The sequence below is a fragment of the Balaenoptera borealis genome (genome assembly GCF_965194805.1).
Source record: "Balaenoptera borealis genome assembly, chromosome: 2".
Lineage (NCBI taxonomy): Eukaryota > Metazoa > Chordata > Mammalia > Artiodactyla > Balaenopteridae > Balaenoptera > Balaenoptera borealis.
The window spans coordinates 167,244,713-167,257,525 of NC_138867.1; the positions used below are offsets into that span (position 1 = coordinate 167,244,713).

Sequence of the window (12,813 nt, forward strand, 5' to 3'; positions counted from 1 at the left end):
TCTCACTGCACCATCTCTGATTAAAGTGCTTATACCATTTAATTAAGATTGTTTACAAATATAACAGAATGGCTACAAAGCGATTTTCTTACTTTAAAAGCAGTTGACACATTGGGAAATGAGAGAATTACAGTAGTTGTGAAACAGGCAGTACTCAGTGAACAACATCAGTTCCCCTGTCAGCCCTTCTTTATTCCCAGATGTTTAGCCAAAGTCCTGAGCTGTCCTACCCTCTAGTAATCACTACAGGACAGCCTCCTCCGCCCCAGCAGAATGTTGGCTATACTCTAGCCAAATTCAGAGTATATCAGATTTCTAGCAGAAAATCAATTGCATATCAGTGTACTATAACTATAGTCGTTTTAAAAAAAGCAAAAAAGCAGAAGGCCATTAGGCAAGATCTATTCTGGACTGCTGGTGTAATCCTGCAGGGGGAGAGCGGGAATATGATGCAGTGTGGCCTCCGCGTCCTCCCCAGCAAGGAGTCTCTCGCTCTGCCCCAGGGGGGGCACCCCGGCTGCAAGGAGCCAGGCGCCCACAGGAAGCTGGTTGGAACTACCCCCTCGTGTCACTTGTTCTACTGCCCTAAATGGCTTTGTGCGTCCCCACCCCCCAGATTCTGGAAGAAGAATGCAGAGAAACTGGCCCTTACAGAGGCACTGGGGTTCTATACTAGCTCAACACAACTATGAGAGAAGAAAGGGGACACAGAATGGGTGAGCAGACATTGTCACAACGGTGGTGGGTGTTTTGAATACTGGATGGTGTCCAGGGCAGCCCCGATGTCATAATCCTTGGTCTGTAGGAGCCTGGTGAGCCAGCCGCCTTCATCAGAGAACCCCATGGATAGCATCTGGGAGAGGGACTCAATCAGCCGGGGGTCAGCTTCTGCCAGAGAGAGTAATGACAGCCATGAGAAAGAGTCACTGGGCCCCAAATGTGACCTGTATGTGGCAGCGTCCTGTCCAGCCAGCAAGTACCCAGGGCCTGCAGGGCCCGGCCCCTTTACAAGGGCTTAACCCTCACAGGGACCCTCCAAGGCAGGAACTGGCAACCTTTTTCTATAAAAGGTCAGAGAATAAATATTTTAAGCTGCTTTGCAGGCTATTCGTCCCTGTCACAACTACTCAACTCTGCTGTTACAAGCATAAAAGCAGCCCAACAAAATGTAAACAAATGATCATGGCTGTGTTCCAGTAAAACTTACATTTATGAACACAAATTTGAATTTCATCTAATTTTCCCATCTTGACTTTTTTCCAACCATTATAAAAGGAAAAAATCATTCTTGGCCCATAGGGCATAGTTTGCCACTCCCTGCTTTAAGGCAGAGAAGATAAATACCGGTAGCCCAAGGGCTAAATTTGGCCCATAGAATGGGTTTCCACTTGAATATTGTTTTAAAAGTCATTGCCGTGTGACAGTGATGAACCAGAGCAGGGTGTGAGTGGCCTCTTTTATTCAGTGTGAGTTCTCCAGGCTGGCACACTCTCCACCCAGCCCTACTGCTTCCACACCACCTACTTTACACGGTGGCTTCCTGCCTGGCTCCTACTGGAGCCTTGGCTATGACCCCTGATCCAAGGTCAGCACTTTCCATGAGGAAACAGTGAAGATGGACCCCGAGTCCAGTTTTAGTACTGCATGGCAATGCCAAAGCCAGCGCCGCCACCACATCACACCTGCCTTCGTAATTCTGGGTCTGGATGTTAAGTTTTAGAAAGCTGAGCTTACTAAGGCTCAGTATAGACACAGAGGACAAAACCAACTCCCAATTTTCTCTTACGTCAACAGACAAGCCATGCAGTACAGAACATAATGTCTTTCTGTGTTGCTAAAAGCAACTGATAGGATGCTCTGAATGGAAAAGATAGAAATACAAAATACTTGAAATCTCTTGCCTGGTGGCAGATGTGGGTACAATGCAGCTTCCTTCAGCCCTGTGGGTCCTTCCTGGGAAGGGTCCAGAGAGCTTGGCCCTTCAGATTCAGGCATCTGTAAAGACTGGAGTTCACCTGTAGACGGGTCCACCTCTTTTGAAGACAAATGAGTCCAGTCATCATCTCCTCCTGAACAGTTATCAGACTCCATCTGTTCCTGGAACAAAACCCCCCATGAGCACAAGGACAAGGACAACAGGCCACCTGACCACAGCCTGGGAGAGTCAGGGCATGGAGGACTGGCAAGAGGCTTTTGCTTCACAAAGTTCTAGCGGAGGGTTCACAGAACAACTTAAATGCCGCCGACACCCTGCAACAGAAATGGGTCCCTCTGGCTGTGTGAGTGCCAGGGAAGGGCTGTGCTTGGGGTGCTGGGAGAAGCTCTGGGCGGCCACAACCTGGGGATGGCGTGGGAGGGTGCTTGCCTCAGGCTGACCACCTGACTCCAGGGTGATCTTGTTCACTTGCTCCACCAGAGACTGTGCCATGCCCTCCACGTCCCCGTCCGGCTTGCTGGGGTTGGAGCAGCAGCTGCTTGGCTGAGAGCTACACTTCTCCTCTAGGCTGGAGCTGCCTGGGGAGGTGGGTGTCAGGCGGCTTCTCTTTCCTCCATGTTCCACGTCAATGTCAACTTCAATGCCTGGAAGCCAAGGAGAAAACAAAAACTTGATTAATAGCTAGCATCCCAGGTGAGCTTCAGAGCCAGACAGTCCATAAACAGACCTTGTTTTCCCCTAACCATGTAGAACAGTGGCTGCACAGCAGGCAGGGCCAGGCCCTTGGAACAGCGTGAGAGCCAAATACCACATGTGGCCAGTACCACCTGTGCCACAGTGGTGAGGACCACATAAAGCATCGCACTTGCGTGCAGGGGCCTAGTGATGTGAAAACATGCACACTGAACACGCGAATTTTGTTTAGGCAGGCAGACAGCCGGTGCAAGCTCTGTGCAAGGCCCATTAGGCTGCAAGCACTGACTGGCTGGCGTATCTACCTCCAGTCTCTCATACTCTGGGGCACATGCTCACTGAGGGGAAGGGAGGGCACAATCACGGGGGCTATGTATTTTTAATTTCTCAAAGGGCATGCCCATAGCTTAGAGTCAAACAATTTTAAAAGGCTGTAGAATGGATAAACAACAAGGTCCTACTGTATAACACATGGAACCATATTCAATATCCTGTGATAAACCATAATGGAAAAGAATATGAAAAAGGATGTGTGTGTATGTATATGTGTGTGTGTGTGTGTATATATATATATATATATATATATATATATATATAAAACTGAATCACTTTGCTGTACAACAGAAATTAGCACAACATTGTAATTCAACTATACTTCAATAAAATTAAAAAAAAAAAAAAAGACTATAGTCTTCTATAGAAGATTCCCAGTCCCCCACCACACAGCCTGGCCCACTCCCCAGAGACAGCTTTCAAGCCACAAATGCTCTTTCTTTCTTGACTGCTCAAGTTTACTCTGGAAGATCAACACTTTACCACCCCTTCCCCTATCCTTTCAAAAACTCAAGTTTTGGTAAAAACAGCATTCAGTGTTTACATTAGTGCCACTATATAAATATTGTTCTTTGCTGGGCTAAGTACTGGCCTTATTTACTCATAGAGTTTTTCTGTTTCTGTAGCAGTAACGATGTCCTCCTTTTCATTTGCTAACTTTCCCCATATTCTCCCACAGCTTCTCTATAGTGTTTTCTACACAGGTTAAGTGTATCAGATACCGCATCCGTTCTGTTTTTTTCCCTGGAGACCACCCCTGGCGGGCATGGAGCTTCCAGCTCCAGCCTGGACAGGCAGCTCTCCGGGCCAGAGGCACAGCTACACCTTTCCTTCCATCCTGGCAACTCCTCTTGTCACTCTTTCATGTGTTGGGTACCATTTTCAAGCACCTCTTTCTTCATTCTGGGCTTATTTCTTCATTTTGGCCAGAGGGAGGGAGTTCAAGCCCAGGTAAGATGATTAAGACCCTTGCATTCCTGACAACTTTGTTCTGCTCCCACACGATCATTTTAGTTGGGTACAGAATTCGAGGTTGAAAAACCATTTTAGATGAGCCTTTTGAAGTCACTTGTCTTCCAGCTCTTGCTGTGCTCCTTGAATTCCCAAGCTTTTATAGCAACCTGGAGTTTCCAGAGTCTCTCTTTATCCCAAGGGTTCTGACACTTGACAATAAGCTTTGGTATGGGGTCCTTTTCTTAGTCATTGTCCAAGGCATTTGGGGTCCCTTTCAATCCAGAGGTTAATGTCCTTAGTGCCAAGAGACTGTCTTGTATTCTTTGTTCATTTCCTCCCTACAGTTTACTCTGTTCTCTTTCTGGAATTCCTTCATCCTATATTGGACCTCCAGGATTAATCCTCAAATTATCCCATCTTTTCTCTCCTTCTGCCTCTGTTTTACTTCTAGAATATTTCCTTGAGATGATCTTAAAATCTGAGACTTCTTTTGAAGTTGTCTTTTTTCTTTTTTTTTTTTTAAATTTCCAAGAACATTCTTATTCTGTTCCTTTATGTTATCATTTTTATGGTATCCTGTTTTTCATGGATACAAATACTTTTGTGTATCTCACTGAGGATGTTAACATTCTCTTCCCTATTAAGTCCTTCCTCAAGTTCCTTCTTTCCCGTGCATGGAGGTTTTCCCCAAACTGTTGGTGATCCACAGCTGTCTGATCCTAACGAGGCACTAAGGAAAAGATGATGGGAAGCACTCTCCATGGGGCCAGGGCCGTCAGTATTTTCCAACTGCAGGGTGACGGGGTGCCCAGCCAGGCACTGGGATCCTAGATGGCAGAGCTGTCAGATGCTCCTCTGGTGCATTCAGCCTCTCCTGAGCAGGGAGTCCCCAGCTTCTGCTGGACTCACTCTCATTCACGATGCCCTGCCCTGTGTCCCTAGTGTCCCCACCTCTGAAGCTTCCCTGGGTCAAGTGCTTCAGCAATTAAATTAAACACCAGGTCTCCTGCAAGGGTTGGCAAGGGCCAGCATCTGGCTGACTGGGACTTTGAAGTCTCTACATGATCCTTAATAGGCATCTTCAACCCCTCCCCTTGTTCCCCAGCCTTCTCTGGTCCCTGCACAGCCGGTCTTGCTTCTCAGTGGCATCCCTGTGCAGGCACATACGTTTCTGATGCCTCCACTCTGTTGGTTACTGTCCTCCATCCACTTCCCATCTTCCAAAGTTTGATAACTTCATTTTATCTTGTTCTCTATTACTTTTTTCTCTTGTTCTTTATCCATGATGCTTTATATATTTTTGTTTAATCCCTTCACTATTATTTTAGTGGAGTTTGAGGAGCAAGCAGAGATGAAAGCAGGCTTACTTAGCTACTGGTGCCCCATCTGCAGAATTTAAATTGTTCTTCTTCTTCCATTTCCCCCACAGCTTTTCATTAGGAAAGGTTCAAGCAGTCAGAAAAGCTGGAAGAACAGTACAATGAATACCCATATACTTTCTCACTTTTCTAAATGGGTGAATGATGTGACGCTTCTGTAAATGGATCATTGAAATTTTTGAACTAGGGTTTCTCCAACTTAATGATAATCTAAGACTTCAGGGCTTACAAGACTGTACCAGTCTCTGCCATGCTGTCCCCAAAGCCTCTGTGTGGGGGCATTTATGGAAGACCCCACGACGAGGAAGGGCCCTGCTATCTTCCATCCTAGGTGTCGGTGACTGCGACCTCCACCCTGGGCCTCATGGTGTCGCTCAGCTGGCTCTCACAGCACCTACCAAAAAAAGGCCTCAGGTTTGCACTTTAAAGCCACCGACTCTCTGCACACATTGCCCTCTGGGAGGTGTTAGTGGTTACGTCCCCTCTGGGCCCATGCTCTGGGAACAAATGGTCCCTTGTAGGCAGTTAGCAGACTAAGTCATCCTGTTAGTTCCTCATAAGAAAGGAAAATACCCGTAACTCCAACAACAGAGTTTAACCCATTCCTCGAATGGCTCTTGTCAATGAAAATTACGCAAAAGCATATTTTACTGAAACTTTTCTTGTTTTGTAGGGTTCCAGGCTCCTCCCTAGTTAGTAGAAACCAACTCCATCCACTTCAAAAGATCTGAAAAGGCCTTAATCCTTATCCCAAAAGACCTCTGAGCACTTGTGTCCTGAGTGGGGAATCCAGGTCAAGTTCTGAAACACTTCACAAGCTCAGATGGGTCTCGGGATGGAGAGCAAGCGTGACGCAGAGTCTCCTGGGAAGCCTTCGGAACACACAGACCCCAGGCCCTACCCAAGACCCACTTACCGAATCAAGAGACCTGGGACTCCGCACCCTTTTAAAGTCCCCTGCCTGAACCTAGACTTGGTATTGTGACTTTCAGGTCGTCTCATTCATTCTTTTAGTGAAAAATTTTGTTCTTCAGAATAATTAGTTTTAATAGTTTCCATACACCAAATTATATACCAAAAAACCAAAAAAAAAACCCCAACCCTTTGTTGGTGATTCTGATGCTCAGCCAGAACCACTGTCCACTTATTATCTTCCAGAGAAAAACTTCCCATGGCCCCTAAGTAGCAACCCATTCGTTGGAATTTCTTAAAATTCTACTATGTCTTTCACTATGTCTTAAGTGAGTGGCAGGGTTTAGGGATAACCTATCTCCCAATTATTTCATCACTACTCCACTGTTACCCTCCTTAGAAGGCATTAAATATAGCAATTCTTTTTCCTCACTCTCTCAAGAACCTTTCACTCCAGTACAGAAACCATGTGTGAATTGAGCTATTTCATGTAGCAGCAATACCGAGATGTCACTGCTGCTTCAAAGCTACTTCAATGAGTGTGAACAGAAATGGTCTCAGTTCGGAAGCAATGGCAGTCATGCTCTGTGAGCCACAGGGTGGATGGCGGGTGGGGTTGGGCACCCTCCTACAGCATTCTTTCAGACATGGACACAACTTTTGGACAGACCAGGTGGGCACTTCCTGCCACTGCAGTCACAAAGATGAGCTCTCTTCTAGTCCAAGATCATGGATTCATCATAATCACCTTCACTAGCTGATTCTCGCTGCCAAAACACAGCAAGTGCTTTCTAAATTCTTGGAGCTTTTGGCCTCAGGCCGGGCACACTACGGAGGCTCATCCACCCAGACACCCACCCTGGGCCTGCGCACTGGGAACCTGGCAGCACACAGAGAACCTTCCTCCCTTACTCCTTTCTCTCCGGCACCGGCACAAGCCCAGCACTCAGGAAGTGCCAGGAAAGGTTGGGGGTTGCAAAAAGGGAGGAAAGGCAATATGGCATCTCAACTAACTACTCACCCAAGTCCTTGAAGAAACCCCAAGACTCATATTAGGAGAAATACAGACTGGTCTTCTCCCAAAGGACAAACAGGCAGAAGATGAGAGGCCAGCCCTGCAACTGAGCCTGGTCACCCTCCCTAGTGGGATTACCCCAACCAAACGTTGGCTGGTTCCACACTCCGTGTGGAAAGCTCAAGAATCTGTCAGGGAATGCAACTTCAAGTGGCCTGTGGTGCAGCACTTGGCAAAGTTTGATATGTGGCAACAAATCCTTACTGGTCTCAAGGACACATCAGCTGCCGCTCCTCTGCAGTATCCCAAGCGAAAGCCACAAAACAGCCACCTACACACTGGTTACCAAAATGCTCTGCTGATATCAAAGGACGGACAAGGCAACCACTTACCCAGAGGGCTGAGGGCAGCTGCCACACTCTCCCCTACATTCTTGAGGAAATTCACACTGGGATCCTCCGATGGACCAGAAGCTTTGATTTTAAAAAACAAAAACAAAGATACACAATGCAAAGCATGTCTCTCAATGACGGATACCTGTCGCAGTCCTGTCACCTTCATCCCAGGAGCCCTGCCCCCGGGGCCTTGTCCCAGCAGCCTACACTCCAGTGCTTCCCTCTCTTCCTCCCTCTCTAGGCCACCTCCTGGGCCCCTTCGTCCTTCAAACCACTTCCCCTTCTGCTCCCCCTTCATCTGTGTTCCTGGTGCGTAGGTACTCCGCAGGGGGCTCAGTACATACAGTATAAAATATTATTTACTCGAATCAAACATCCCCATCTTTGTCCCTAAAGATGAAGTGAATCAAAGTACACAGTAAGATTAATAAAATCAGAATAAAACCAGAATCCAAAAGTTCAGAATGCAAGCTATATGTAAGTTTTTAACTTGGGGACTGTGTTTTAAAAGACTCGTGCAAATTTGGCTCTGACTTTCCTGACAGCTAGCATAAAAGAGAAAGGAGTACACTGCGGAGATGCAGGTGCTGGAGGGGGCCTCCCGTCTGTACGTGAGGACCACCTCAGAAAGCAGCATGAGGAGGTGGGCAAGGGCAGGTGCATTAGTGGCCTTGGGCACTTAGGTGCCTCAGTTTTCCCACCTGTACAATGGGGATAATGCTCCACACTTTGCTGGGTTTTGTGAGGATTAAATGCCAGGAATGGCCATGAAGTCCCAGCCCAGCCATAGGCACATAGGATTTCAGGACACAGGGAAGGCCCTCCAGCTCTGCCAGCCCTCACATCTCACCCTTCAGAGACCAGCAGACACAAGCCTCACCTGATTCTGCAGCAGGGCCAGGGTGGGCATCCCCCACTCGAGGAGGACGTGGGCTCCAGTTCCCCGGTGGGCCCATCTCCCAGCCAGGCCACCCAAAGTGCCCGTGTTTCAGCTTCCGGAGCCAGCGGCTGTGAGAGAAGCCCTGGGGAGGGGTAGACAGAGGGGCAGGGTGGTGCCAGGTCAGGGGGCTCCTGCCACCCTGCACCCACCCCGAGCCCACAGGGAGGCCCCACTCACCTCAGAAGGGTGCCCGAAGGGGCTGGGGAAGGCAAGCTTGCTGTGCTCCCTGTGCATGCCCTTTCCCTCGCAGACGGAGCATAGGTCGTAGTCAGGGCAGACGCTGCACTTGTAGCGGGTCCCCACCACTGGCCCATTGCAACCATCACAGATAACGTTGGGGTGCACCATGTTTCGGGGCACCTCCTGAGCACAAGGGGGTCGGTGGTCCCGCCGGCACTCCTTCTTCTCTGCAGGCAGGGCAGAAAGCCATGACACTCTTTGTGAGCCACGTTAAGACTCCTGCTTGTCACCACTATGGGGCCATCACAGTCAGCAGGTCCCTCACGCCACCCTTCAGACACCGAATCCACGTGAATTCACTTACTCAAGTGACAACAACAACGCAACCTCAGAGCCTGCTAGGAGGTTCACAGTCCCTGTGCCTGTGACCTGGGGACGAGTGGCCCAGGCAAGAGCAGAGCAACAGAGAGTTGTGTCTGCATGGCTTTGGCCTTGCCCCGCACTAAAATAAACCCTCAGCTCGTGGGCACAATCAAGAGTGAACCCAGGGACTTCCCTGGTGGCGCAGTGGTTAAGAATCCGCTTGCCAATGCAGGGGACACGGGTTCAAGCCCTGGTCCGGGAAGATCCCACATGCCACGGAGCAACTAAGCCCGTGAGCCACAACTACTGAGCCTGCACTCTAGAGCCCGCGAGCCACAACTACTGAAGCCCACGTGTCTAGAGCCAGTGCTCTGCAACAAGAGAAGCCACTGCACCGCAACGAAGAGTAGCCCCCCCTCGCTGCAACTAGAGAAAGCCTGCGCACAGCAACGAAGACCCAATGCAGCCAAAATTAAAAATAAATAAATTTAATAAATTTTTTTTTTAATTTATTAAATTTATCTTTTTTTTTTAATGTGAACCCAGAGACCCTCCGACCTCACCCCCTGTGGTGGGCATGTACTCCTTTTTCAGGCCAAGCACAGCGATAACTATGGCCCTGTCTTAAACAGCCTTCAGTCTCCTCACCCCTTCTTTAGGGGAATGTCTCCATAACCTCAAGCCAGTTGTACTCAACAGGGAACACCTGGCTTCAGGCTGCCCCTTACCTTTAATGTAAATACGGAAGATGTCATCCTTCACATATGACATCGCCATCTTCAGTTCCTCGTCACTGGAAAAGGCAACCAAGTCCCCGTCCTCATCTAGATTGTTTAAAAGACAGCAAGTGAGCACCCAGGGCTTCTCAGTTGGACACCACCTGCTGAAAAGGGCTGAGGCCAGCGCGAAAGGGGCACTTGCAGGGCTATAAACTGAAGCCCTCTTGTCTGAGCCAGGGGAAAGCAGGGCTGAGGCCAAACTGCCCATTCACTCTGCCACTGCCTGGAGAGTAAGTACTCCAACCTGGGCCCTGGGCGCACACGAGAGGCAGAGTACGTGTGTGCAGGCGCAGCAATGGTAGCACCTGGCACTCTGCCTCGGCGCCAGCTGCCCCGTCAAAGAGGTGCTGTCTCCATCCACATCCAACCAGACCCAGCCCCCCATCAACTGTGGGAGATCCCCATCTGTGACCTGCTCCTCAGGGGTCCAGCCCCTCCAAAGGCCTTGGACCTCTTGTGGCTTAGGAGAGTAAAGTAGAATACATCTGCCTGCTTCCTCCCCCAACAAAGCTAAAATTATGTATTTATATGTAGTCTCCAGTTTTTAGATGTTGGCTCAAATGGTTTAAAGCATCACCATGCAAGACAAACCACACCATACATCTGCAGGCTGGTTCAGGTCTATGGGTCACCAGATGCAACATCTACCATGAAAACAGGGGCTGTGTCAAAAGGTGGAAACAACTCAAATGTCCATCAACTAATGCACAGCTCAACAAAATGTGCTGTGTCCATAAAAGGAATGAAATACTGATACATACTACAACATGGATGAACCTTGAAATCATTATGCTAAGTATAAGAAGCCAGTTACAATAGACTACATATTTTTACATGAAATGTTCAGAATAGGGAAATCCACAAAGTAGATTAGTGGTAGTTTAGGGCTTGGGGTATGGGATGATGGGGATGGGAGGATAGCTAAAGGGCAGCGTTTCTTTATAAGGTGATGGAAAGGTTCCAAGATGACTGTGATAACGGCTACACAAATCTGTAAATATGCTAAAAACTGTACACTTTAAATGGATGAATTCTATGGTATGTGAACTGTAGCTCAATAAAACTGTCATTTTAAGAAAAGGTGGAAAAAATCCAAAAGAGGGGATATATGTATATGTATGACTGGTTTACTTTGCTGTACAGTAGAAACTAACACAATATTGTAAAGCAAGTACACTCCAATAAAAATTTTAAAAATAAATAAGTAAACAACGATCTACTCTGAAAATAAATAAATTTTAAAATTTGGGGCCCTGGCAAGATGGCAGCAGGCCTGAGGAAGGTCCTAGCACGGGCCCACCTACCGGCAGGCCCGCCTCCGTCCCAATCACAACAACCTCCCCCAACCCCACCCCCAGCAGCCACCAGTCTTGCCACCGCAGCTAGAAACTGAGCTGGCTCCTGGGCTCTGTCGCTACACCAACACTTTTCAACAACGTTTTCATCTGGTTCCTCTATCCACTGCCAATGGGATAACGTCTGGACTCCGCCTGGTCTTGGGCGTTCTGTGGTCTGCCCCCGATCTCCCCTCCGAGCCGCCGGCCCGGAACTCGCGGGCCAGGCCGCACAGCTGAGTCCTCCTCCCCAGCCGGCCCTTCCTTCTAGTCTGCCGGCCCAGGCTCTTCCGGGTTATTATCACAACCCCCACCTGGCACTAGGAGGCCCAGACTCGGCAGCAGCAAGATGTCACTGTAACCTGAGTGCCCCTCTGACCACCCTGTGCCTGCTCGCGAGCCGGTGAGGACGCCCCGGTGCGCCTTCGCCAAGATCTGCAACATCATGGCGGGCGGGGGTGGGGGTGGGGGTGGGGGAGGAGGTCTCTTACGCCGCCAGGCCTGAGATCCGCCAGGAGAGCCTGGCAGCGCCTGACCCTACAAAGGTCGGCTGTAGTCACCACTCCTCGTCACCAGGATGGCACCCGAAACCGAACTAGGGACCCTCGCGGGCCGCCGTCCACCCAGCGAGCAGCCAGAGCAAACCCCCGCAGACGCCACCAGGCCCGACGAGAAAGAAGGGGCAGCCACCCCGCCGGCAGGGCAGGACTGCGTCACGACCCCGCGCCGCTGCCTTAGGGCGCCCGGCCCGCTCACCGCGGTAGTGAGCCTGGAAGCCGCCGGGCCGTAGTACGGGGAACAGGGCGGCCACCCGGCTCAGCAGCCGCTCGCAGGGCCGGGAGCCAGCTGTGGACTCAGCTTCCGCTTCGGGCTCCGGGCTAAAACAGAAGCTGAAGCGACGGATCTCGCGGGCTGCGTCCTCCTTGCCCAGAAGGTAGGCCTTCACGGTGAGCGACGCCATCACCGCGAGTTGGGAAGCAGGAGTGGAGCCGTTGAGTAGCCGCTCAGGCGTGCGGCTTTTGTAGGGCACGCTGGGAGCCCCGCCCTCCCCACTTCCTGGGGGCGGGGTCTGAGCGCGCCAGGTCCAGCCCTTGCCGCCAGGCCGTCGCGCGCGAGCCACCCTGCGGGAGCCCCAGACTCACTACAGCCTCCTCGCCGCTGGGCCCCCTCATTGCCGCCCCCTTTCCTCATTGCCCCTAATGCATCAGGGACCCCAAGAGGCCGGCTCCGCAGTCCGACATCTCGGTCTGGCGCCCGCCTCTGCACCTAGGGAAAGGGACCGGCCAGGGTCCCGCCCCAGATCCTTCGCAGGTCTGGTCCTGGCCGTGACTCAGCAGAGCAGAACCCAGGCCGCCTGGAGATGGCCAGTGCAGGAGGGAGGTGGACAACAGAGGCCGGAAGCCAGGAAGTTCCTAGGCGCTCAGCGGGCACCGCCAGCTAGAACAAATTGGCTCGCGAGGTGCTGTCCTGACCTTGCCACTCTTGGCAGCCGAACCCATTCGAAGCCATCGGCTTTTCAGGTGGCAGCCCACTCCAACATCCCCAGCATCCTCCATGACTGCCCCTTACTGAGTTGAGGGACAGACCCCCAACTGAAGCC

General features: G+C 50.4%; 1 protein-coding gene across 1 annotated transcript; it reads right to left on the reverse strand.

Annotated features, from left to right (window-relative positions):
* Positions 1 to 15: 15 nt before the first annotated feature.
* SQSTM1 (sequestosome 1) lies at positions 16 to 12,230 on the reverse strand. Its single transcript, XM_082379459.1, has 8 exons — positions 11,970 to 12,230; positions 9,829 to 9,924; positions 8,735 to 8,964; positions 8,498 to 8,639; positions 7,615 to 7,695; positions 2,366 to 2,580; positions 1,902 to 2,097; positions 16 to 888 (listed from the first exon to the last, which is right to left on the reverse strand). Exons 1-8 carry the CDS (start codon positions 12,172 to 12,174, stop codon positions 731 to 733), a joined length of 1,323 nt encoding a protein of 440 aa, XP_082235585.1. The 5' UTR covers positions 12,175 to 12,230; the 3' UTR covers positions 16 to 730.
* Positions 12,231 to 12,813: the final 583 nt, after the last annotated feature.

Coding starts and splice junctions, on each gene's coding strand:
- SQSTM1 (XM_082379459.1), bottom strand. CDS start 12,174: ATGGCGTCGCTCACCGTGAAGGCCTACCTTCTGGGCAAGGAGGACGCA. Junction 8,965..9,828: donor CTTCCGTATTTACATTAAAG/GTAAGGGGCAGC, acceptor CCCTGCCTGCAG/AGAAGAAGGAGTGCCGGCGG. Junction 7,696..8,497: donor TGGCCCTGCTGCAGAATCAG/GTGAGGCTTGTG, acceptor TTAAAATCAAAG/CTTCTGGTCCATCGGAGGAT.